Source organism: Micromys minutus (genome assembly GCF_963924665.1).
Source record: "Micromys minutus genome assembly, chromosome: 14".
Lineage (NCBI taxonomy): Eukaryota > Metazoa > Chordata > Mammalia > Rodentia > Muridae > Micromys > Micromys minutus.
In genome coordinates this window covers 50091372-50115594 of record NC_137983.1, presented here as the reverse complement: position 1 = coordinate 50115594, position 24223 = coordinate 50091372, and the positions used below count along the sequence as shown (strand labels likewise).

At 41.6% G+C, this 24223-nt stretch overlaps 1 protein-coding gene across 1 annotated transcript in view; it reads right to left on the bottom strand.

Moving 5' to 3' along the window:
• CSMD1 (CUB and Sushi multiple domains 1) overlaps positions 1 to 24223 on the bottom strand; it is a gene marked incomplete at its 3' end in the record, with an annotated part of 1481492 nt that overhangs the window by 45846 nt on the left and 1411423 nt on the right. The window contains exons 50-52 of the mRNA XM_080928326.1: positions 19014 to 19199; positions 11344 to 11538; positions 2707 to 2880 (exon numbers count right to left, since the gene is read on the bottom strand). Coding sequence (XP_080784452.1) covers positions 2707 to 2880; positions 11344 to 11538; positions 19014 to 19199 — 555 coding nt within the window. The remainder of the gene's footprint in view (positions 1 to 2706; positions 2881 to 11343; positions 11539 to 19013; positions 19200 to 24223) is intronic.

The following is a 24223-nucleotide window of genomic DNA, read 5'->3' as shown; positions in this document are numbered from 1 at the left end:
TTTCACCGTCTCTTTGTGGGTCAGAGCTGGTGGGAGAGTGCTGCTGTCTTTTGCACTACCATTTGAGAAGGAACTTGTTCTCAGTGTGGCAGCACTTCATCAGGAGCCCCGAGTCTATAACCACACAGCCTATACGTCAAGGCTAATTTTATTACCAGCAAAACATGACCATGGTAAGCTCTTCATTTCTCTAAACATTCTTTTCTCTTCCATTTCAGGAGTAACGTGTACTTCCTTTGAGTTCTGATATGAATTCAATAAAATAAAGCTTCAAACTGACATACCTGTGTTACCAATAAAGACAGCATTAACAGATGATATCTCTCATGAGGCTGGTAGTTAGTATGTGGGCTCTGGAAATCTGCAGCAATTATGGTGCCAGATATACTGTATCTGTACTAGGTTTAGGAACGTGCATTTATTGATCCATCTGTTTGACTATTCCACCATTGACCTTGGCAATAGTTCAGCTCTGCTCCCTTCTGCTTATCTGCTCACCCACATATTCCACAGGCCGCACAGCTGACTGTGTTTTCTCCTGGGCCTGCATTCTTGTTGGGTTAGACTATGTGATCTACCCACCAGCAATCTGTTACTCCAGCACAGGGATACACTCATTACCATAGTAGGCAGATTATGAATCTCAACAGTCAGGTTTCAATGGTCACTGTGAAACCGTATTTGCTCAGCTGAATAATCTTTACACTAAATCTACTGCCCATTATTTAGTCATCCGCCCAGCAGCTACGTGCCACCTTAGCCCTTTCCTGGCTGTCCATCTTCCTGTTAAATACTCTGCTCCTCTGATTTCGTTACTTTTCCACAAGTCCATCCAGTGTCTCACACTCACATTTTTTTCTTTATAACCTGGAGGTTTCTCTCTCTTCTTATGTTCAGTTTAGATTTCTCCCAGGCTCAGAATTGAGTCCCAAAAATTTTGAGATGGATTTGATCCTATCAAGACCACATTTGTAAGAATGTAGGACCAGCAATGGGTCATGTGTCTCTACCTGGGGGATTGGAATCTTAAGTTTTGATAGACAGATAACAGAATTAGTAGAGGTTTATTTAGAACTATGGGACTTAAGGTGACCATAAACCTTAACAATGTCAGAAATCAAATCATTTAATTTTTTCAAGCTTCCCTTGCAGTCTCGCCTACATACTTACCTACCCGGCCAAAACAGAAGATGTATGTTTTGGTTCACTCACCCTCCCCTCTTTGGTGCGAAATTTCACTGAAGTAGAAAAGGAAGACATTGTCCCTATCCACAGTACCATATGGAAAGGGCTTTACAATGGCCATGAAGACCATAAGAACATCCTGGAAAGCACAAATAAGGTCCTGGAAGACTAAGGATACTAGAATATAGGAGGCATTAGAATATAGGAGGATGCTAGGGACAGGAGGGGTAGTGGAAAAGGAAGAAATTGCAAAATCTGGGGTAATAGAGAAGGGGCCAGGTACTAGAAGGGATGGAAGGAGATGGAGTGAGAGAGGGGGTGGAATGATGGAGGGAAGTAGAATAGTAGAGGTAGATAGGATACTGAGGAAGAGGGATGAGAAAGAGAGATGGGATGATAAAACTATGGGATGGTGGAGGAAGATGGTACCCTGAAGGTTGATGAAGGGAGGTGAGGTACTAGATGGCTAGGGCGATGGAGAAAGATGGGATAACAGACATAGGTGGAATAATGGAGAGATGGAAGGAGAGATAATAAAGGAGGTGGGTACTGAGAGGGTGGGGTAATGGAGAAAGATATGATGACCTCGCTGGGATACTAAAGGTTGAGGCAATGGAGGAAGGTGGGGTAATAGAAAGAGGTGGGGTACTGGAGAGAAGTAGGGTAATAGAGGGAGTGGGGCACTGGCAATGAGGTGATGGAGAGAGGTGATGGAAGACTGGGCATATGGAAGGAGCTGGGATGCTGGTGATAGGCAACGTACTGATAAAATGCTATGCATCTGTGTGCCATTTACGTGGTGATGAAGACATCAGCTGGAGCAGAAACTTTGAAATACTGGCATATCTGAACTGCACAGTTGAAACTATGTCTACATGTATGCAGAGACATATCCTTCACTCCTTAAAATTATCAAAGAATAACATTAGAAAATCAAAGTCACAATATCACAGGCACGTACAACTTTAAGCAGCTCACAGTACTTCCTAGGTTTGATGACTAACACCTCAATTCCCTGCTGGAATTTTAAGCTGTTGAAAATGTAAAATGAGTATAACCTTCTGGAAATTTCTATTTTCGTTTGCTAAGTTTGTGAAGGTCTCAGTCCTCTATGAGATATCATTTTTAAGTTAAAGGTTTTTCTTTTATTTTTATTGAGAAGGATATATGTGTCTCTGTGTGGGCACATGGATGTGAGTTCAGTGTCTTCAGCAATAAGAAAAAAATCCCATGGAGCAGTAGTTACAGGTGGCTGTGAGCTGATGACTTAAGCTCTGTAAGGGCAATAAGCACTCTTAATCATCCTTTCTACAAGGCAAATACATGCTAGAAGACATAGGACATAACCATTCTTTATTTCTCAGACTACCAGACACCCTGAGAGTTAGAAAGAGACACGTAGCCATGACAGTGGGCAAATCAGCAAGACTGCTAGAGACTTAAGCCCTATACTTCCCATACTGTGATCCATTCTCAAGGTTTCTTTGTATTACACCGCATGGGAACTTACGAGTAGCTTACCCAGACACCTTGTTTCAGATCCGCTCCAGAGACCGTTGGCCAAGCACTCCCGGACATGGGAGCCCACAAGTGTGTAGCCAGTGTTGCAGGTAAAGATGGCAGTGGCTCCATACATAGTGAGTGTCCCTATCTTGTTACCATTTGGAGGAAAGGACAGGCTTCCACAGGAGATGACTGGAAGAGAAGAACTGTGTTAGTCCAGGACTGAGCTACCCTGAGTATTGCTTTTCCTAAAAAGCATACAGTAAGGAGGTCTGCTAGGCCAACAGGTCTAGTCTGCTGGGGCTTGACAGGTCAATTGTCTCAGTTGAATTTTCTTTCTCTATTGTTCTTAACATAAAATATCAGATGTCCTTCCATATTCCAAAGCCACTGAGGTCCCTGCAGTGAACTACTGCTTTTTCAGGCTCACAGATTGATAACCATCTTCAAAATGAACAGTAAACCAAGCGAGTAAACTGTCTGTTTTTCTTTCTATCTCCACCCTAAGAATGATGTGTTTGTGGGGACACACATAAGTACCTGCCAGAGACATGAAAAGTATCTTCACCAATGCCCACCAGCCCAAACACAGCATGTTGTGTTGAAATAAATCACCTTTGACTCTAACCCCAGCACTACTATCATTTTCTTTCCAATCATTTGTAGGACCTAAGGGTATCCTTGGGGTCTCAAATACTATAAGACATAGTTTCTGTGACTCCAAATTAGTTCATTTGTGGAGGTAAATTAATGATCACAGTAATACTAATGATACCCACATGTTTGCAACTCATATGCATAAATACTTGAGGACAAAACCTACTGAATCTTGTAGTAGGAAGACATATCCTAAAACTCTGACAGACCAACAGAGGCTCACATGTGTTTAAATAGGAGGGGAAGTCTTAGAAAAGCTATCCAAGAGAAATGTTCAGAGCACTTACTAAGCAGTGACATGTGCAGGACAGGGCCATGCCAGGAAGTGACAAAAAGACAAAGCTCCCACCCAAAATAAACCAGGCAAGAGATGGGAAGAGAACACAATCATGAGTGAAGTTCTTTGCTCAGCCAGGTGAGCATGGCCAGCCTCCAAACAGTCTCTGGTGTCTGGTAGGACTGCTGATGACTTAGAACAGTGAAAGTCAATTTGGTAGACTAATAAATGGAATCAACAAGGCAGTCAGTGTCTTAGTTGGTTTCCCTCATTGCTGTGACATGATACCCTATAGAAGCAACTTATAGGAAAACGATTTATTTTATCTTGCAATTTCATGGTGGGAAAGACGTGGTGCTGCTTAAAGCAGTGGACACTGTTCTCATGAGGGTGTCAGGAGCCTGAGGCATCTTGCTTACTCCTCCCCAGCCAACAATAAAGCAGAAAGAGACACGAACCTTCAAGCCTTACCCCCTCTGATGATCTACTTCCTCAACAAGGCCATGCCTTCTAAAGGCTACACAAACTCCCAAAGAGCTTCAAGTTTTAGACAACAAGTCTGTACAAAATCTCACATGGAAACCACCATGGCCTTGACCCCACAGGGGGCTGGTGCATCGATGGCTTGGACCAGAGCCAGGGGATCCAATGACTGACATATGAGTGGACCATGAGAATTTTGACCTCATTCTAGAATGAATCCATTGACAGACTAAAAGTCATAACAAACTGTTGCAATGCTGTAGAGTCTAAAGAGAGTAAGTCTGAATAGAGAGGGGATCCTTTGAAAGCCATATCTTATTCACTTTGAAAGACACACCTTACTGCTGATACTTCTCTGTTTCTGCTTCCTGGCAACCTTGGGGGGGACAACTTTATTCTTCTGTCCTGCTCAGTAAGGTCTCACCACATTCCAGAAACAAAGTGACATAAGTGTACAAGCTACAATTTATTTTTAAAATTTACAATTTGAGCAATCTTATTGTATTTAATAATTTGAGACTGGGTCTCTCATACAGTAGAAGAGGTCTTCTGGGACTTAATGGCCGTCCTCTAGCCTCAGCCTCCAAGATGGTGGGTGGGATTATAGACAAGAGTCCCTCTACCTGGATGAGTAAAGGAACAACTGGGTCATAATTGCAGGGGTTCCCATGGGTTGTCACTGTGATAAAAATAAAATTTAGTACAAGGTCAGAGGAAGGAAAATGGTATGAACATACCATCGAAATAACTCCCATTAGTTGAGCTTCTCTGAATACTGAGTACGATTCCCACTCAGTAAACGGGCAGACCTTCTTGCTGGTATAATCTATAGGGGTCACTTTCCAAAAACCAGGGGTCCACCTCCAGAAAAAATTTTGGTGAGAGAGCCTCCACATTTTGCAGTGTCTGAGAGACGGCTAAGCTAAGCTTGCACAGCGGCAAGTGTGAGCTTTCAATAATTTGCTAGCATGTACCATATCAAATGTCAATGGATTCAAGAGGGATTTAGGTTTTTATAATTTGCTGTGAACTTTTCTCTAAGCCGTTTCCCAAACACTGTGTGAACCCTACCTTGAACTGTGATATTTAGCAATTCATGTTGAAACTTCAGTGCTTATCACGGGTGCGTTCAATGACAAGGCTGGAGCAGTCTCCTAGCTGAGAGCTTTGCAGACCTTTATCAGAAGAGCAGGGAGAAGATGCGCATGGGATTCTATCCTCTCAGCCTTGGCTCACACATCCTGGTGAGGAGACTATTTAAAGTCTATCCTCTAATGAGGCTCATTAGATCGCAAGCAACTAACAGAACAACCACTGAGCTTCTGGGCAGCTGGATAATGGCATTCTAAGCCTAGAGTTTCTCTTGGCTGCAAACCCTGCTCATTAGTAAGGGTGGCAGAGCAACTTGGAAGAGCCTAATTGGGGAGACCATCAGCACTAAAAATAACATTGTCACAAAACAAGGAGAAAGCCTATCCTCCCTCCTGGTCTCCAAAAATGGAATCATTAGCTATGCTTTTTCCCCTACTGCTCAAAACATGTCTACACTCATGATTCACAGCACTCTTAGAGCCCAGGTGATGTCTTTGCACAGCAAAGGTGCTATGTTAAGGGCACCCAGGGGACACCCTATGAGGGCTCCTTAGTTTCCTCCATAGTGGTGGGTGACAAGCCACTCCTCATAGGGACGCTTCTTTTTCCTCTCCCCTAGAAGTCACAGGGATATCTACTTTGAACCAGTAGCCTGATGATACATGTTTTCTCATACCACGAGGCCAGCATTCCTGCCAGTAGCATGGACCCTTAAAAACAATCTTAAATATTGGTGTTTTCTACTGCCATAGTCATTACAGCTCGATGATCACACACAGGTCACAGTGACCATGAGCATTCAGGAGTACTACACTCTGCCGTGTGTGAGAGAAGAGGCAGGACACAAGCAGAGACCTGGAGCTGGTTGTAAACCTGTGAGGAAGTAATGTTGGCCTACAGCTGATTCACTACATGAGGCCTATGGGCCCAAAGCTGTGTTCTGTAACTGGGTGTAAATATGAAGGCCTCATCCAATAGGAGGATCCTCATGATGGAATCAGCTGCCTCTATGGCAAGAACAGATACTAGAGCTACAGATGAGTCTCTCTTGTACCATGTCCACTCTAATAATAAATTAACAGTGGTCCTCAAGCAAGAGGATGGGATACCTATGCTGATTTTGTGCATAGACCTCTGCCATTGCATTTAGCCATCAGCCTGTACTTGCCTCTGATTAGCAATCAGAAACCACAGAAGCCATCCTGCACCTCAGTTTGGTGAAGACCTGCTCTCAGAAAACTTGCAATTAGTAGTTAGGCCACCCTGACAGTTTAGAACATGGGTGATGTTCTCTGTGTACATTTTTAAAGGTCTAATTTGTCTTTTTGTGTATATATAAAATTGAAAAGGTTAAGATTTTTGAGTCATGGATTTCTACAATAAACATGTTTCTTGCTTTTAAATATAAACAATATAAAGTGTGAGAGAAAGAATACTGGATTCCCTATTGAGTCTGCCTCCTGCAGCAGGAAGACCCCAGTGGGAAGATTTCCTCCTGAGCTATCTATGTACCTCCTGAGACCTTAGAATCACTTGGAGTGATAATGTCAACCCCACCCCCATCCCCATCCCCAACCCTAAGAAGCTGGAGAACTTAGCTGTTCTCAGGGAGCTGTGATGTACTTGGAGGTGGCCAAGGGTCTGCTCCTCCTCTGGATTAAATGACCAGCAAACCAGGAAACTTATCACCCTGGATCCTGAGCAGACACATAATGGAAAATAGTAGGTTCCCTTCACATCTCATCGCCTGGCCATTCTGAGATAAGCCACAGGCAACTAAAACCTTATAAATTACAGTTCCAGCAGTACACCAGTGGTTTCCATGACAACACGTTTGAAGATGCTGCTGATTCTATCCCAGAAACATGTGGAAAGTATTGGTTTTTTCCATAGGGAAGTAGTTACAGGCTAAAGAACCGGGCTTAGAAAAATGTGTCATTCTTAGTATGCTTAATTGAGAAGTTGAATAGTGTTTGAACTTCCTGGGGTTTTCATATGCTCATTTCAAAGAAAAGTATATTATTACTAGTATTGATCTTGCATTTTCTCTAAATGTACATGGATAAAATAGGGATCATGAAAAACAAAGAAAATTTAAGTTATAATAAACTGTAACTTCACAAGAAATAATGAACAAACACATTCACTGATTTCTGTAGAGTCCAGAATAAAAGCTGGTAACCTCCTAATTTCTTTCTTTTCCTTCTCTTATGGAAGGGTCAGACCTGGGGCTCCTTTACTCCTCAGTAGCCTGTTTACTCTTTGTTCGGAGAGAGGAGACTTTTTTTTCTGATTTAATTTCTCAATATGTTATAAAGAGAAGCGATGTTAGATACTGAACTAAAGCTGATGTGGAGGATACAGGGCAACATGAATATTCATGAGGGCACAAGGAAACAGCGGAAGAGACTGGAGACAAAAGCTAACTGAGCATGCTCATTTCTATCCCCGCATCTCTCCCCCGCTCTGCATCTGAAATGAGATGCCTGGACATTTGAACACTGTGCTCATCATAAATAGCTTCTCCAAAATACAGCCAAAGGCTCAGAAAATCCCTTGTATCTTTTTAGAGTCCACAGGCACCCCTCTATTTAGCCCCTAGACTATGAACTACCTGAGTCTTTATACCTCCACTGAAATGGCATAATTAAAGAGGCTCTGAGCAAGCATGGAGGGTTCAGTCACACTCATACAACCTTGTCCCATAGAGACTTAAAAGGACACTCTTCTTACAAGCTATTGGTCTGCTTAAAAATTTCCTTATCGTTTATAAAAGTATACTATTTTGTATTAGTATAAAAGGGACTTGCTATTATGTTATATAAATTAATATCCATTTATGTCTGCACCATTTTCATTAAAATTGCTTAAGTGTTTGCAAATAATTAGCAGTTTCAACTTACAATATAGGAAGAGAAAATTTTCAAGAAATCATTAAGTTTCCCCTCTTGGTCACAACCCCCCTGTGTAATCTCCAATACAGTGCTTTATTCAGTAGAGCTGCCATAGGTCCCCAGACAGTTCACTTTTGGTTACATGGGTGAGATGGACAGGTTGGGCTCTCCTGGAAGAGTGAGCCCTTAGGAAGGCCACTTGGTTCCTTTCTTCTGAGAGATGGGAACCATGACACTGTAAAGGGTCAAGGAAACATGTTAGACTCTAAGAGTAGGTCCCATTACCTGAGATTGTACATTGAGTACCTGTCATAATCCCAAGGACCCATGTTCTGCCTGTCAGTGTGATCAGATAGCTTGTTCTGACCCAGTCAGACTCATATGCAGACAGGACTTCAGTAACACCATGAAGGCAGCTCTGGAAGGTCCCAATCAGGAAAGACATAAACGCTGTGGGTACATCTAATGTTACATGCTGCCCCTACGAGTCCACGCCATGTTATATGCAGAACCTGTGGACCCACCTAATGTCAAAAAAAAAAAAAAAAAGACAGTTTGGTCCTATTCAATGTCAGATGAAAAAACTGTAAGCCCATCCTATGTCACAAGCAGAAATGGTGGGCTTATCCAGTGTCATATGCAGAACCTGTGGGCCCATCTAATGTCAGACACAGAACCCAAGGTCCTATCTGTGTCATATGGAGCTACCACATTTGGGATAAGTGTTTTCCCAGCCACAGATACAACTCCTTAGGTAACCTTGTTGACTGCACTGTTACCTTGACAACAATTGTTTTTGAAGTTAGGAACCCTCTCCACAAAATCATGTGAGAAGAGCCTAGAGAATATTCTGAACTCCTGGGTGTCATTTTCAAAGTGTTTGCAACAAGGTCTAGAATGCTAGACAGGACCAGAACTCACAACAACTCAGGAGCGTATGCTCTGATGCATCTATGTTTCCAAAAAGGAGTTTCTAAAAGTTATCAAATCCTTTTCCAGTGAAAAATTTCTTCTAAAATGCATAAGTAGAAAAAAATGATAATAACTGTGCTAGTTTGAATTAGAATGGCTTTCATAGGCTCAAATATTTAAATACTTGGTACTCAGTTGGTGAAACTACTTGGAAAAGATTAGAAGGTGTGGCCTGATTGGGGGAGATATGTCACTAGGGCAGGCTTTGAAGGTCCAAAAGCACATGGCATTCCTGGTTAGCTCTCTGTTTCCTACTTGGCAATCAGGATATGAGCTTTCAACAGCTGAACCAGTGGCATGCCTCTGTTCCACAGTCTTGGGCAGTAACGCCCAGACTCCTAAGCCTGATTAAACTTATTTTATAAGTTGCCTTAGTCATGGTATCTCATCACAGCGATAGAAAAGTGACTAACAGCAGGATCCACTTTTTCACATAAGAGAAAACTTTCAGAGGTATCATAATCGTAAGGCCATGGCTCCCTGTGAACTTTCCAGTCTTGGGCCCTGCTTTGTCTTTATCAAACACAGATTTCCATCTCTAAAACACTCTCCCACAGCAATTTGGATCCCTGAACAATGTCTGGGTAACACCCTGTCTTTATTAGACTGCAAGGGTTTCTGGAGATGCAGGAGACACGAGATGAAATCATAGCAAAGGGACTGTCCTTGCCAAGACAGACATCCTGAAATTCAGACATAAAAAATATACCTAAAACAAAGCATAGTTTCAGGCGGATTCTACTGATTCTAGAACATACTGTGCTTCTGTGAGAGCATGAAAATGGGACACACTGAAGCTTGTGGCACAGAGCTATAACCAGTCACATGTCACCAGCATGCAGTGTATGTGTGGGGTCAGAAGGTGGGTGCAGTTGATGTGTGGCTCCTCTCATGGCAGATGGAGTTAGAGAGTAAGGACGTATATGTCAGTACAATTCATTTCCAGGAGCTTAGGACAAGTATACAGCATCAGAACATCAGGGCCTGGCTCCATGTTTTTTCTTAGTAAAAGGTACCTTGCTGCTTCTGGGTTTGGTTCTAGAATTAGTAAAGCCCGACGTTGGCATCAAAGGCTCACTTGTAGGTATAAAACCTTCTGGAAACGCAGCTTCAGGTAGTGGCATCAAGATGACCCTGTCTATCACGGTCCTGATATAGACTGAGAGAGATATATTAACTGGCCTTGGAATCAGGTATAAGAGAGTCCATGGAGTCTGCTGCATCTACAGGAGACTTCCATGAACCCCTCAAGGAGGCCAAAGTCTGACAGGTCAGAGTCTCTGTGCTATCCTTGTCTCTTCTTCACAGCCCTAATTCTGGGCTTCCAAATCACAAAGAGGCTCCACGGAGCCAAGGGATATGGGTTCAGTGCCTGAGTGTGAGAAGATTGTTTCAGGATGATGGCAGGAAAAATTAACTGGGAGCTCTGGGTTGGACTTTGGGTACCTAAAGGAAGGAGCCATTAGAGCCACCAGGAAGCATCACAGCAAGACTGACAGCAGCTTTGGGAAGGGTGTCATAGGGAAGCAGTGTATTTAGGACTTGAATGTCTCATGACACCATTCTTGGTTACTTATCTCTAGGTTCCTGGGAAGAGCTTGTCTTACATGACAGATTAGCATTTGCTGTATTAAAAGTCAGAGTGAAGTTATTATGTAAAGCAACTAATCACACATTCTTTTGTTTTCTCTTTTTTTAATTCTTCCATTCTTTCTAAGTTGTGTATTGCATAAATCTCACACAGTCCAACTGCTTGCTTCAATGTTTGATAATTTCCTGTCAACAATCAGTAAAGATTGGATATCAGAGGTATACAAATCAAAAGGCACTCTGAACAATGTCAGCTTTGTCTCATGTTCTTATTTATTCATGTTTAACTGTTCATCATGTACCTGAGAGTATAATCATCTCCCTTTTCAAGACAGCCATTGTGGAGGACAGATTCTTTCAGCATAAATACTATTTCCCAAGATCCTAATGAGAAGTTTGTCATGGCTCTCATGTAGAAGAATAGCCAGCTCTTCAAACATGTGCTTTTATTTGTCTTTAAGCTCAAATGTGACATATTTGGCTATCCTGATATTCTGAAGTTTACAAAATAGTGTCTTTAAGAAAGGAACACAGTGTTAGATATTTGATCCTGTTGTGCCTATTTGAGCTTACCATGCTAACACATGGCTTTAGTCAGCAGGACTATGGTGGTGTCTTCATAGGTGGTCCCATTGAGGCTGTGTCCTGGCGTTCTGCACCCTCTTTTCAGGAGGGCCCATTATCACTTACCTTTACACCTGGGTCTCTCTTCCTCAGTGTTCCAGGTCCCATTGGCTTGGCACTGCAAGAGCCTCTGACCCTGCAAGAAGTAGCCAGGACTGCAGCTGAGAAGAACTTGAGCTCCATATTCGTTCAGTGATCCCGAAACCAGCCTCCAGAGCACATGCTCTGATAGTTGGCCTTCGATGCTGGGGCAGGGTACCGCTGTGAGGGAAGCACATCAACTTCAGAATGGCTTCTCTACAGCTCTTACCATCACTGCTCTAGAAGGTAGGGACTGCTGGTACGTGAAACTTATTGTGGTATGTCACCTGGATATCCCCAACTCTTATTTCATGAATTCTGTTTCCATATAATCACTCGAGAGGCATCCTAGGCTTCCAGCCTGGGAGCTACTGCCTGGGAGCCACTGTCTTGCTACAGGTGTGGAGGAGATCTTGTAGTCAGACAGAGGTATAATCATAGGAAATCATAAAGCTTGCAGCCATAGGAAGTCTCAGTGCAGAGAAGAGTAGCAAAAGTCATTCCTATTGCCAATGTGTGCTTCTGGAATTAAGTCCAACTTTCTATTCATCTGATCTATCACAACTTCTGCTTCGGGGGAGGGTTAGGCATTGGCTCAAAATTTTCCTCTGGCTCATTCCATCCTCAACACCAATCCTACACGTCCACAGGTGCCTTGCTTCTTTGTGAAAACAGTATTTGGTTCTTCTTTTCTGTCTCCTAATTTAGTTGTTTGTGTCTCTCACCCTCTGATTGGTGACAAGCTTATTTTTACCGTAACCATCATGTCCTCTATGTCTTTTCATAGTTTTCAAAAGAAAGACTGAAGACAAGATAGTTTTCCTGTCCCAGAGGCTATTCTCAGTGAAACCACAGAGAGCTGTGAACAGCACTCTATGTGGACAGTAGTCAAATGCCTATAAACATTGCATGAGACTATCAGTGACGATTCCTACTGATAAATAAGAAAACCATTACACAACATGCTGTTCAGAGTCACTCGAGTGGCCTCTGTCTTGAGAGTCACAACAAACACTAGCACTCTGGGGCAGAAATGGACCACGATCCACACACCACAGGGGGCACAAATGAAAGAGAAACATTGTCCAGGAGGAAACCCGAAGACCTGTCTGGGCATGAACGGCAAAGTCCATCTTGTCTTTTGTGTGCCGAAGAAAGAGCACATGCTTTCAGAAACTGCTTCCTGCTGTGGTTTTTATGTTTTCGGAACTGATCCGTAGACAGAATATGCAAAGCACAAATCGCTCACAGTTCTATTTAAATGGCCCATGGCGTGCACACTTTGGGGTCACACTGCCTAGAGGGCAGAAAGGAAAGTCCCCGCGTGTATGGGTGGATGAGGCAGCATCTGTAAGTTTGCCTACGTCTACATCTGCATCCCTGCAGAGAGCAGCTGTTTTCATACCATTAGTTATGATGAGATGACATGCACAGCTTTTTTTTTGTCTGTGTTGACCCAAGTGTCATGTTGCATGCCATGAATAAGGAAAATACATTATAATTTAAGTAAGGAATTGGAAACCAATCCCCTAAAGACATTCTTGTTCATAACTCAATACTTAACAATGTGCATCTTAAGAGCCATGTTTTCTGGTTTTAGTTACTGTTCATGAAGTGTTCATCACCCTGTCACCTTGGGAATGCACAAGGTCACCTCTCCCCAGAGCACTGCTCTAGCAGCCACACCTCAGCAGAATTTTAAGCAAGTGGAGGTGAAAAGATCAAACGTGTAGGGCAGAGGTAAGAGACACATGTCTGCATTGAAGTGTGATAGTGACTGACTCATGGAGTTGAGTAATTTACTAATGTCTTCATTCCTGATGTTAGACCAAGCATGAATAGGGCAAAGCAAAACTCAAAAAACATGTAAGATAGTACAACCCAGGAGGCTCAGGTGAGAGCCGGGATGAAAGTGAGAACGTCTGGAGAAAGTGTGCACTTCAGCTCACAGCCTTGAGAGTTGAGGGACATGAAGATGAGCAGCAGTGGCCTGAGTCTCAGGATACCTGAATGACACTTGAAAACATGTCTCTCACTGGAAGATTAAAGTCAAGCAACTTCCAGAAGCACCACAGTCAGCCATGTGCTGTGGTTTCCAAGATCATATGCCTTCATTCTGATAGAAATTCGTTAGAGTGGGTTCTTTCAGCGGCTAGTCACCTGAAACTCCAGATGTCTAGCTTCAGAGGACAGCTACTGCCCAGATGTGTAACTCCTTTTGTATTGGTGTCATTTCCATCAACAACATGATCCTTACTATCACAGTTATCCCCATCACCATGACTACACCATCACCACCATCACCACCATCACTACCACATCCATCATCATGATCATTATCTTATTTAAATTTCACAAACAAGACAGCCAAGGCCCAGTCAACACAGGCAAAAATTTTCTCTGGTGTAGCATCTCTGAGATCCTCTCTGATTTATACTTTTCTTGTCAATACAATAAGCAAAATTTATTCCATAATTACTATAAATAAAGCAAAACATTCATATATCTCATCATGAAGGATATAAATGCCACAACAGACAAATACCAAATAAATAACAAAGTCTTTGAAGGAAGATATAAATATTTGTTACATATGAGAAATACAGAAAAACAAGTCTATGTTATCATGAATTTAATCAGTACGTATTTTTGACAACTGACTAATTATTTGTGGTTGAGTCTATGATAATTAATATTCTCCAGCATGTAGAGTGTGAAAGGTTATCCACAAACCTGGCATTCCTTCTGTTTATACTTTTGCAGGAATATAGAATTCATTCTATTACATAAATAAAACAACCACTATAGGGTCATTTTTCCCCTTTCAACCAAGGGGGCATTAATCGTAGACCATCCCAACAGATCTGACACAGCGTATGCCACTCACTGTTGACATGACTGACACCATCTTTGCACCAAAACCCAATCATACTTCTCAAGAATTGAAATCACAAAAAAATGAATAGTATTTATACAGTAAACACATTTTCCCAACTTCTGAATCTCAAGGAGGTGGAGAAGACAATTGCTTTTGACCCGGGGAATCTTAGCTTGCATTAAAATAAATAGGGTTATTTTGTTTTGTTTGTTTGGTTATTTATTAATTTATTTGTATGTGGGTGAGCATATGCACACACACACACACACACACACACACACACACACACACACACACACACCTGTGAGTATATTTGTCTGTATGCCACACAATACAAGTACCATTAGAGGTCAGGAAAGAGTACCAGGTTCCCTGAAGCCAGATTTATAGGTGGTTGTGAGCCAATCAACATGGGTGCTGGGAACTGAACTCTGAAAAAACGTTACGTCTTGTCTTCTCAATTTCTGAGCTATTTCCAACTAATCGCTGTCAATTTTGTGGAGGAAGAATCTGGTTTTTTATTGACTCTCTGAGCCAGGGGCAAAGCCAGCAATTCTTCTTTGGAGGCGTTCATACCATGATGAGGCTGCCACCAGAAATATAAAGTACTCTCTCTGGTAGTATTTGGCCCTTATCAGGAATCTTCCCTGTTTGTCTAATTATTCCATAAGTGTGGACTATAATTGTCTTTTTATTTTCTTTTAACAGTTTTCCCACATCATACTCACATGGCTAAGTATGTCTTATTACCACATTTAGATGGAACACATTTAAATTAGATTTGTAAAATTATGATGAGATACCTTTGGAGTGAAATGATTTAATCATCCCTGTCCTTCAAACACACAGCTCAAGTGGAGTCTTTTCAGACTGCCAGTAGCCTGCACTAATGGGCATGAGGGAAATGGGCTGAGCTATGGAACTTCAGAAGCCCAAGGAAAAAGACTATTACCTCAGGAAATAGTCAACTGATTGAAGTTATGATTGCTCTTTTAAGTTCTGTGTCTTGTGGTTCATCTAGATAATCCTCAGGAAAAAACACTTCCACAAGCCTGGTGGGCTTAGGGGAAGATACCTTCTCTGGGTCTTTAAAGCATTAGTATTGTTATTATGAGACCTTGGCATGTGCCCTTTCTTCATCAATGTGTGTCTGATATGTACAGGCTGCTCCTGTTGAATGGAAGCTGGACTTTATCCCTAATGCTCAGGCCTTATTGCTTTCAGATCAGATTTGAGGAGGTGGTAGATCAGTCCTCCAGGTGTTGTTGACTTTGGAGAAATGGGGTGAGGAGATTCCAGTGTGTGGTCAATGAAAACCCGAGGCTTGCAGGGGAGAGATACAGGCACCTTTGCAGCTAAGCTCTTCCTTTTACTCACTGCCAATCTGGTTTATAGCAGACCCAAGTTCAAATGTCCTGGACATAATTCCTGGGATATCTGTTCAGACAGACATTAAATAAATGCCTGTTTTAAAAAAGGTCATCTTGTTGCTGCTATCTAGTGTCAGCCCTAGAACAAACCCCAGTAACTGAGTCTAAAGAAGCCTACTTTAGGCTGGGTAATGATGACAGAGCTCTACTATGAGTCTCAGTTCCCAGATACACACTCTACTGGTTTTACAAAGGACTCCAGAAAGGAATGAGTTTTCTCAGGAGATTCTTGTCTCCAGAAAAGCTCAAAGGCCCTAGAAGCCTAGGTGCTCCATCTCCTAGCACAGATGGCTGGTGAAATAAATTACCCAGGAAATGGGTGGGGTGGGTCACTGTCATACTCGGCTTGGTTGCAGTCAGATTGACTTCACCTCTCATACTTCTCTGTCTCCTGTTCAAAAATGATAGGGCAAGCCAATGGGTACTGCTGCAGGTGCTGATAGGTACAATAGATTGTTCCAGCCTCGTCTCCTGGTACCTTCTTGTCTCCTGCCCAATGGCTCTACGACAGTGTGACAGCAGCAAAGTTCTCCATCAATGTATAACTTGAAGTTGCCCTTTGTGCCAAAGACAAGCTTTTGTGTCTTGAAAAAGACTGGTTGATTACTTTATGTGTCTCTTCTGTGTGCCAGAATGTCTGTGTACTACGTGTGTGCAGTGCCTTTGAGGCTAGAAAAGGGTGGGGTTCCTGAAGCTAAAGTAACGGATGGAGGTGAGGGTTATTGTGATCTTGAAAAATGAGTTAGGTAGTGTTCCATCTGACTGTATTTTGTGGAATAGTTTGGAGAGTATTGGTATTATTTCAGCAATAAATGTCTGATAGAATTCTGCACTGAACCCATCTGGACCTGGGATTTTTGTTTGGTTGGTAGGCTTTTGATGACTGCTTCTATTTCATTAGGTGTTATGGTTATGTAGAGCGTTTACCTGGTTCTGGTTTAACTTTAGGATCTAGTATCTGTCTAGGAATTCATCCATTTCCTCCAGATTTTCCAGCTTTGTTGAGTATAGGCACCATTTGCTTCGAAGTTTTTTTTTTTCTCCAACCTTTTACTCTGAGATAGTGTGTGTCTCTGAGATGAGTTTCCTGTATGCAGCAAAATGATGGATTCTGTTTATGTATCTAGACTGATAGCCTATATCTTTTTATTGGGGAATTGTGTCCATTTATGTTAGCAGATATTAAGGAATAGTGGTTGCTGTTTCCTGCTATTTTTGCTTTTAGAGGTAGAATTGTGCCTGTGTGTCTTTCTTTTGGTTTTCTTGCCTAGGTATTTTCTTGTTTTTACTAGGATGTAGTTTCCCTCCTTGTATTGGGTTTTCTACCTATAATGCATTGTAGTGCTGAGTTTGTGGTCAGATATTGTGTAAATTTTGTTTTGTCCTGGAATATCTTGGTCTCTTCATCTATGGTGATTGAGAGTTTTGCTGGGTATAGCAGCTTGGACTGACACTTGTGTTCTCTTTGCGTCTGCATGATCTCTGTCTAGGATCTTCTAGCTTTCATAGTCTCTGTTGAGAAGCCAGGTATGATTCTGATTGGTCTTCCTTTATATGTTACATGACCTTTTCCCTTTACTGCTTTTAGTATTCTTTCTTTGCTTTGGGCACTTGGCGTTTTGACGATTATGTGTCAGGAGAAATTTCTTTTCTGGTCCACTCTATTTGGAGTTCTGTAGGCTTCATTTTTGCTCATGGTCATCTCATTCTTAAGAATAGGGAAGTTTTCTTCTATGATTTTGTTGAAGATATTTACTGTGCCTCTTAGTTGATATTCTTTGCCCTCTTCTATTCCTATTATCCTTAGGTTTGGTCTTCTTATTGTGTCCTGGATCTCCTGGATATTTTGGGTTAGGAGCTTTTTGGCTTTTACATCTTCTCTGTTTTGTCTATGTTTTCCTTGTTGTCTTCGGCCCCTGAGATTCTCTCTTCCATCTCTTGTAGTCTGTTGAAGATGCTTGCGTCTATGACTCCTGATTTCTTTTTTATGTTTTCTATCTCCAGGGTCATCTCTTTTAGTCTTTTTCTTTATTGTTTCCATTTCCATTTTAAATTCCTTCTTCAATTCCTTCATCTCTTCGGTTCTGTTTTCCTCTAGTTCTTTGATTTATTTGAGTGTTTTTCTTGTTTCCTCTTTAAAAGCTTCTATTTCTTTATGCTTTTCCTCCCATTCTTGTTTAAGGATCTCCATCATCATCTTGAGGTATGACTTCTAGTCCGAGTCTTCCTTTTATGGAGTGTCTGGTAGTCTACTGTTTACTGTGATGGGAGAACTGGGTTCTGGTGTTGCCAGGTTGTCTTGGTTTCCATTTGGTAAGTTCTGTCTCTTTCCTTTTGCCATCTTGTTGTTTGTGATTATACATGGTCTAGTTGTCAGTGGTTGGTTCCTGTCTCAACTGTGTACCTTGTCTATGTCCCTGGATCTCTGCTGTTCCGGGTGGCAGATAGCCTGAGCGTTTGGTCCTTATGCATGGGCCCTCTGGGTGGAAACTGAGTCCCTATGGCAGATTTCCTGTTCCCCTGAACCAATGGGGGGATGCTTTCTGTGGGCTCTGCTCAGAACTCTCTGTGCCCTGGCTACTTGCAGCATAGTCTCACCTGGTCTGAGTCCTTGGATCTCTGCTGTTCCTGGTGGCAGATGGCCTGAGCATTTAAGCTTGGCTTCTTAGCATGGCTTTCTCCTGTTTAAATCTATTTTCATATTGTATTCAACTTTTAATGCTTGAATAATTTTTTTTTCAAAATATTATTTTAGTTATAGTATAATGATATAATTTCCCGCTTCTCTACTCACTCATGTTTGCCTCTTCTATGAATATTACTGTGCACTGAAAATAGCTTCCTAGAAATCTCACACCACATTACAAAGGAAACGTGTTTTTCTTGGCAACCCATGAAGTGCATAAAGAATACATGGTAAATATACAAGTGAAGCAATGCCTCTTATTTCAAAGATCTCAAACATGTGAGAACTGGAGAAGAGCACTCATACTGTTTGACATTTTCTAACTTCACATTGGGTGTTGTTGTTGAACTCAGTGTTTGGAGCTTCTGCCCACACTTAAGATGGCAGCTAGAACAAGGTTTGGCGAGCTAAGTTACATGTTATAAATTGTGATGGAATTTGTAGTATATACCGGGCTAACATCCAGGATTACCCAGCTCTTTTTAAATAGTGGGAGTTGTCTTTATGAGAGTTGTTTTTATTCTTAGGATGAAAGACACCAGGACCTCCCAACACTGGGAAGTGACTACCTGAATTCTGGAAACTAAACTCTCCCATGCCCTCAGTGAATTCAGACACCAGTGAAGACTCCATAAACATGCAGGCAGACATGAACACTTACGTTTGCATGTGGGTGGCTTTCCCCTGTTGCTCCACAGGCCATCCTCTTGACACACAGCAGTGGCTTGCTGACTGTTATCCAACGTGAAGCCTTCATTACATTCATAGGTCACTTTATTGTCTAAGGTGAACTCATTGCCTATGAATGAGCCATTTCCTGGAGCTTCTGGAATTCCACAGGACACAGCTGAAAGGATAGGGAAGAAAACCATGCTTACCTTATAAGACTTGGTTACAATTTGTCTTTGTTTTTCATCTCAGAGACAGATTTATTAATCATGTTCTTCATGTCTGTCAAAAGTACATTTTCAGAATTTTAAGGATGTGAATAATTCATCAGAAACAGTGGAAGACTTATTGAAAGGGTAAAAAATGGTTCGGTGTCAAACAATGTAGCTGAGGGATGCTGGAGGCACTGGGTGATGATTTTCACTTAGACACAGGCTAGTCATAGCGTGATTGTTTTGCTCTTTGTTCAAGTAACAAACAATTTACCTCAGGTGACTGAAGAGAAGAACAAGGGCAGCCCACTTTTTTTTACTGTCTCAACAATAGCTTTGATAGTCAAGACCCACAGGAATTAGGCATGAATGTGCAATTATCCACCTCCCTTTCCTCTTCACTTTTCCTAACTTCGTCAAAACATAGGTTCTTTTAAAAGATGCTGTGCTCGGCCTGGCAGGTCCTTCCCTGGTTTCTGTGTTAGGAATATAGTCACCATTGTACAAATAAGGTGTTGTTATCTTTAAGAACTGAGGGCCTTCAGACAATTCTTATCCTGACAGCCATTCCTTTCCCCTGGGACCCAGGGTAGTTCTCTAGCGCTAACAACTGGAGCCTGATATTGCTGTCTCCTGAGAAGCTCTGCCATATCATGACAAATACAGAGGCAGATGCTCACAGCCAGCTATTGAATTGAGAACATGGTCCCCAATGAATGAGTTAGAAAAAGGATTAAAAGAGCTTAAGGGGTTTGCAACCCTATAAGAGCAACAACACCAACCAACCAGAGCTCCCAGTGACTAAACCACTATCCAAAGAGTACACATGAATGGACCCATGGCTCCAGGTGCATATATAGCAGAGGATGGCCTTGTTGGGCATCAATGGGAAGAGAAGCCCTTGATCCTGCCAAGGCTCAATGCCCCAGTGTAGGGGAATGTCAAGGCAGGAAAGCTGGAGGGGATGGGTGGTGGAGCACCTTCATAGAAGCAGGGGTATGGGGGATGGGATAGAGGATTTATGAAGGGGATACTGGGAACAGAAATTAACTCCAAGTTCACAGTTTTAGGTTTTTTTTTTTTTTTTTTTTTTTGATTCATCATAGGATTAGCTTCTCACAAACAAGCTCCAACCATGATGCTTCCTAATATGCAGTGTACTTTCCACCAGTGGTGACCCCACTCCATTCCACTTTTAGAAGTCCAGAGCTGTGAGCCAGATGGCAGTCTTTTCTCATAAATCACTCAGTCTTAGGGACTTTACTTTGCTATACGAATACAAAGGAGGCTGATATAAAGGTAAACGGAATGCTTAAGAGCAGTGCATCTAAATCAAAGCTAATAACTTCTGAATTAGCTGCAAAATCAAATTGACTAAGTTGTTTTCTGACCAACACACACACACACACAGAGAGAGAAAGAGAGAGAGAGAGAGAGAGAGAGAGAGAGAGAGAGAGAGAGAGAAGAGAGAGAGATATGAATAAATGAATATTTAGTTTTAGATGTTAAACTTCTAAAAAATTTAAGTTCTAGAGTTTCTCATGTGTTGCCTTTTGTATCTGTTTGATAACTTCATACATGTGCAGTTCATTGATCAACCTGCCTATCTCTGTACCAGTACAATACAGTTTTCAACACAATTGTCTGGTAATACAGCTTGAGGTCAGGGATGGTGATTCCTGCAGATGTTTTCTTGTTGTTGAGGGTAGATTTTTATATTCTAGGTTTTTGTTATTTCAGATGAAATTGCACATTGCTCTTTCCAACTCTATGAAGAATTGAGTTGGAATTTTAATGGGGATCGCACTGAAACTGTAGATTGCTTTTGGTAAGACGCCATTTTTACAATGTTGATACTTCCAGTCCATGAGCATGGAAGATCTTTCCATCTTCTGAGATTTTCTTTAATTTCCTTCTTCAGATATTTGAAGTTCTAGCCAAGGGGATCTTTACTGGCAGGCCCACTTGCCACTTACAACACAATTGAGTGAAATCCTCCCTTTTCCCTAGCAATCATGAACTACCAATAGATTTGCTGCAGACAATGGGGCCGTATCACCTCTTCCATCCATGGTAGAATATACTGAAGGACTCACTCTTGTGTAAGTCTCACACTGGAAGCCACAGCTTCTGTAGATTCAATAGTCCTACCATGTTTTGAAGACAATGTTTCACAGAATTTCTCCCTTCCCTACATCTTTAAAATTTTTCCTACCCTCCATTTCCTAATCTCAGAGATCTGAAATATGTTTCATGTGATATAACATTGACTCATAACAAATCTCATACTTATGTGTAACCACAATTTTCGGAAAAGTGTTCAAAATAACAAACAATAAATCAAGTTTTTCTCAAACCACTAGTCTGTCCAAGAAATGTTCCAGCAGACAAACTGACTGCCTTTTTAGCCTTTGAAAACTGAGCATCTTTAATGAATGTAGGTCATTTCATGGGTATTGTTCTTTTTAAAAAGTTCTTTTTTTATCCCATTATGTTGCCATGTCTTCATCCCCCACTGTATAGCTCAATATCTCCGAGATAACCATTTATCTATCCTTCAAATCCTAATGTTTTCTCTAACCTTAACTACCCACACCATGCCCAGTCTCCACTTCCTGTAAGATTCTTCCTTCGGACAAGTATAGAATGAAATGACATCTCCTGCAGGTTAAGTGGGAAAGATAACATGCCCCAAGCTCATAGGAAACACTTATAAAAGGGTCTCTTACCCAGGGGGCCAACTCAGACAGCCTTAGAGATGATTCTGTTCGACCTAAAATCTTTCAAAGGAAAGTGAACTCTGCTTTGGAAGACTCCGGAGAATCTTCCCTACGTGATCTGTTCAGTAATGAGCAGTCTGCTTTGAGATTTGAAGTACAGTTTCTATCCCCAGGAGAGTGTTCATTAAAGGATCTCGGGTGAGGACCACTGCTGACACTCCAGCCTTCAGTGACTTGCTTTCTGTGATTCTTTGCTCTGTTCAACCCATGGGATTATATGTCTAAGACTCTGAACGTAAGACAGCATTGTCTTCCATATTTAAACTACTAGTTAAAAATAAATGTTCCTACTTTATCACTTCTGAAAAGACCTACCACTGATTCACAACTCACTGAGAGTAACATCCAGGGAAGACTTGGTGGAGAGTCTCTCAGGATGCTTCCGCAGTCCTCAACATTTCCTGCAGGAATGAGAAAGATCTGGACCAAAGTTCAGAGGTCTTAAGCCTAATCCTCAATATTCCCAGAGCCTGTGATGTTCTTGGTCACTACTATGTATTGTGAGTAGCATAGATTTTAGAGCTATTATGCCCTTACTTAATTTCTTCTATTGTTGTTATGATTTATTTTCATTTTATGTGCAAATATGTTGATTTACCATGTATGGAACTGGTAGTCAAGAAAGCAAAAAGAAGTTGTCAGATCTCTGGGAATTGGAGTTACAAATACAGATGGTTGTGAATTGTCATGCAGGTGCTGGGAATCGAACCTCAAGCCCAGGGAAGATCTCTGAGACCCTTTTCTAGCCTCCCTTCCCTGAGTTTTTATGACTCATTTAAAGCTGTAATAGGGCTCATATCTCAGGTAATAGATGCCTCTTGGTTATTGACCTCAGGCTACTACCTCCAAATGTGCAGATTTATTTTCCTAATATCCGGAAAGCACTAGTCTACCAATGAACATAGATGCACAGGTTAAACATAATTTTTCAAAATGCAATCCTAAAAACAAAGGACACAGTATGATTCATCATTTGTTTTCCAAATAATCTTGAGGCCCCTTTGCCCATTTTCTTCTCTGTCTTAGTTTTCTCAAGTCCCTTCTTTGAGTAGTTAGTGATGAATAAACCTTGTGCTCAAAGCTCAACTGCATCTCATGGACATTCAACATCAATGGACTGTAAGGCACCAAAATAAACCCACAGCAGATGAAGTAGGACAGTCAGAAGCCTCCAAGTCCAGTGCTGACCAGGAAAGTGTAACTGCAGGAATATGGAGAGCCACAGACTAGCCCGAGAAATGTCCTTCCCTTTGTTATAAGGGCTGAAGACAGTTTCTGAGAGCAAGGATGGACAGAGGGAGCCAAAAGTGGGGTTTGAAGAACCTAAATTATACAGATTAGGTATTCAAAATTCATGGGCAGTCTGACAATAGTCAGCTGTACCAGAGGACAGACCAGAATGTAGCTGAGAGGCTATTCAGCTGTTCTCAACCACTTAAAAGCATTTAGCACAAGATAGCCCAAGGACAAAATAAAAAAACAAACCAAAACAAAAAAAACCAAACCAAACCAAACCAAACCAAAACAAAACAAAACAACAACAACAACAAAAAAAAAACAAAAACAAAGTGCAACTAACAAAATCATCACAAAAGGCTCTTTTAGTGACTGGTTACAAAGACTCTGGCCTTGCCTCTGAGTCTCTAGGACATTTACGTAGGTAGGCTATGCAACATGAATTATAGGTAACACAGCCATAAGATACAACTTCGTTATCTACCCACTGGTGCAAATCTACTGAGAGGTATAGGTAACCAAGTTGCAAAGCAACAGTTATTTCCTAGGGATGCAAAGCAAAGTTTTAATCTAATAAAGCAAATGTCTAAAGAAAGATAGCCAGAGGAATTTAACACACAGGTGGACACTTGAGTTCAAGTTCTGAATCTGACATCTCAGGAGCTGTTCTCTAGAGCTCATGTCCCATAAGCAGTAATAACTCATGTAGGAAGAATCTGCATGGTGCTGGCAGGTGGTTGCCATGAGGTATTGAGAGGATCACATTCTGTAATATTGATCACCCAGAGGTCCCCTCCCCCCGCTAATGCCTTGGGTCCTGAAGCTATTTGTCTAAGTCTTTCACAAAAATACGAATAATAACAACTGTATTAGAAGCTAAACTAAAAATAGCATGTGTAATTGAAGATGGCAGTGGGCAGGCCCCATGGTGGTAATGAGTTATGATAGTCCCTGTTAAAAACAGCCTCATGGGA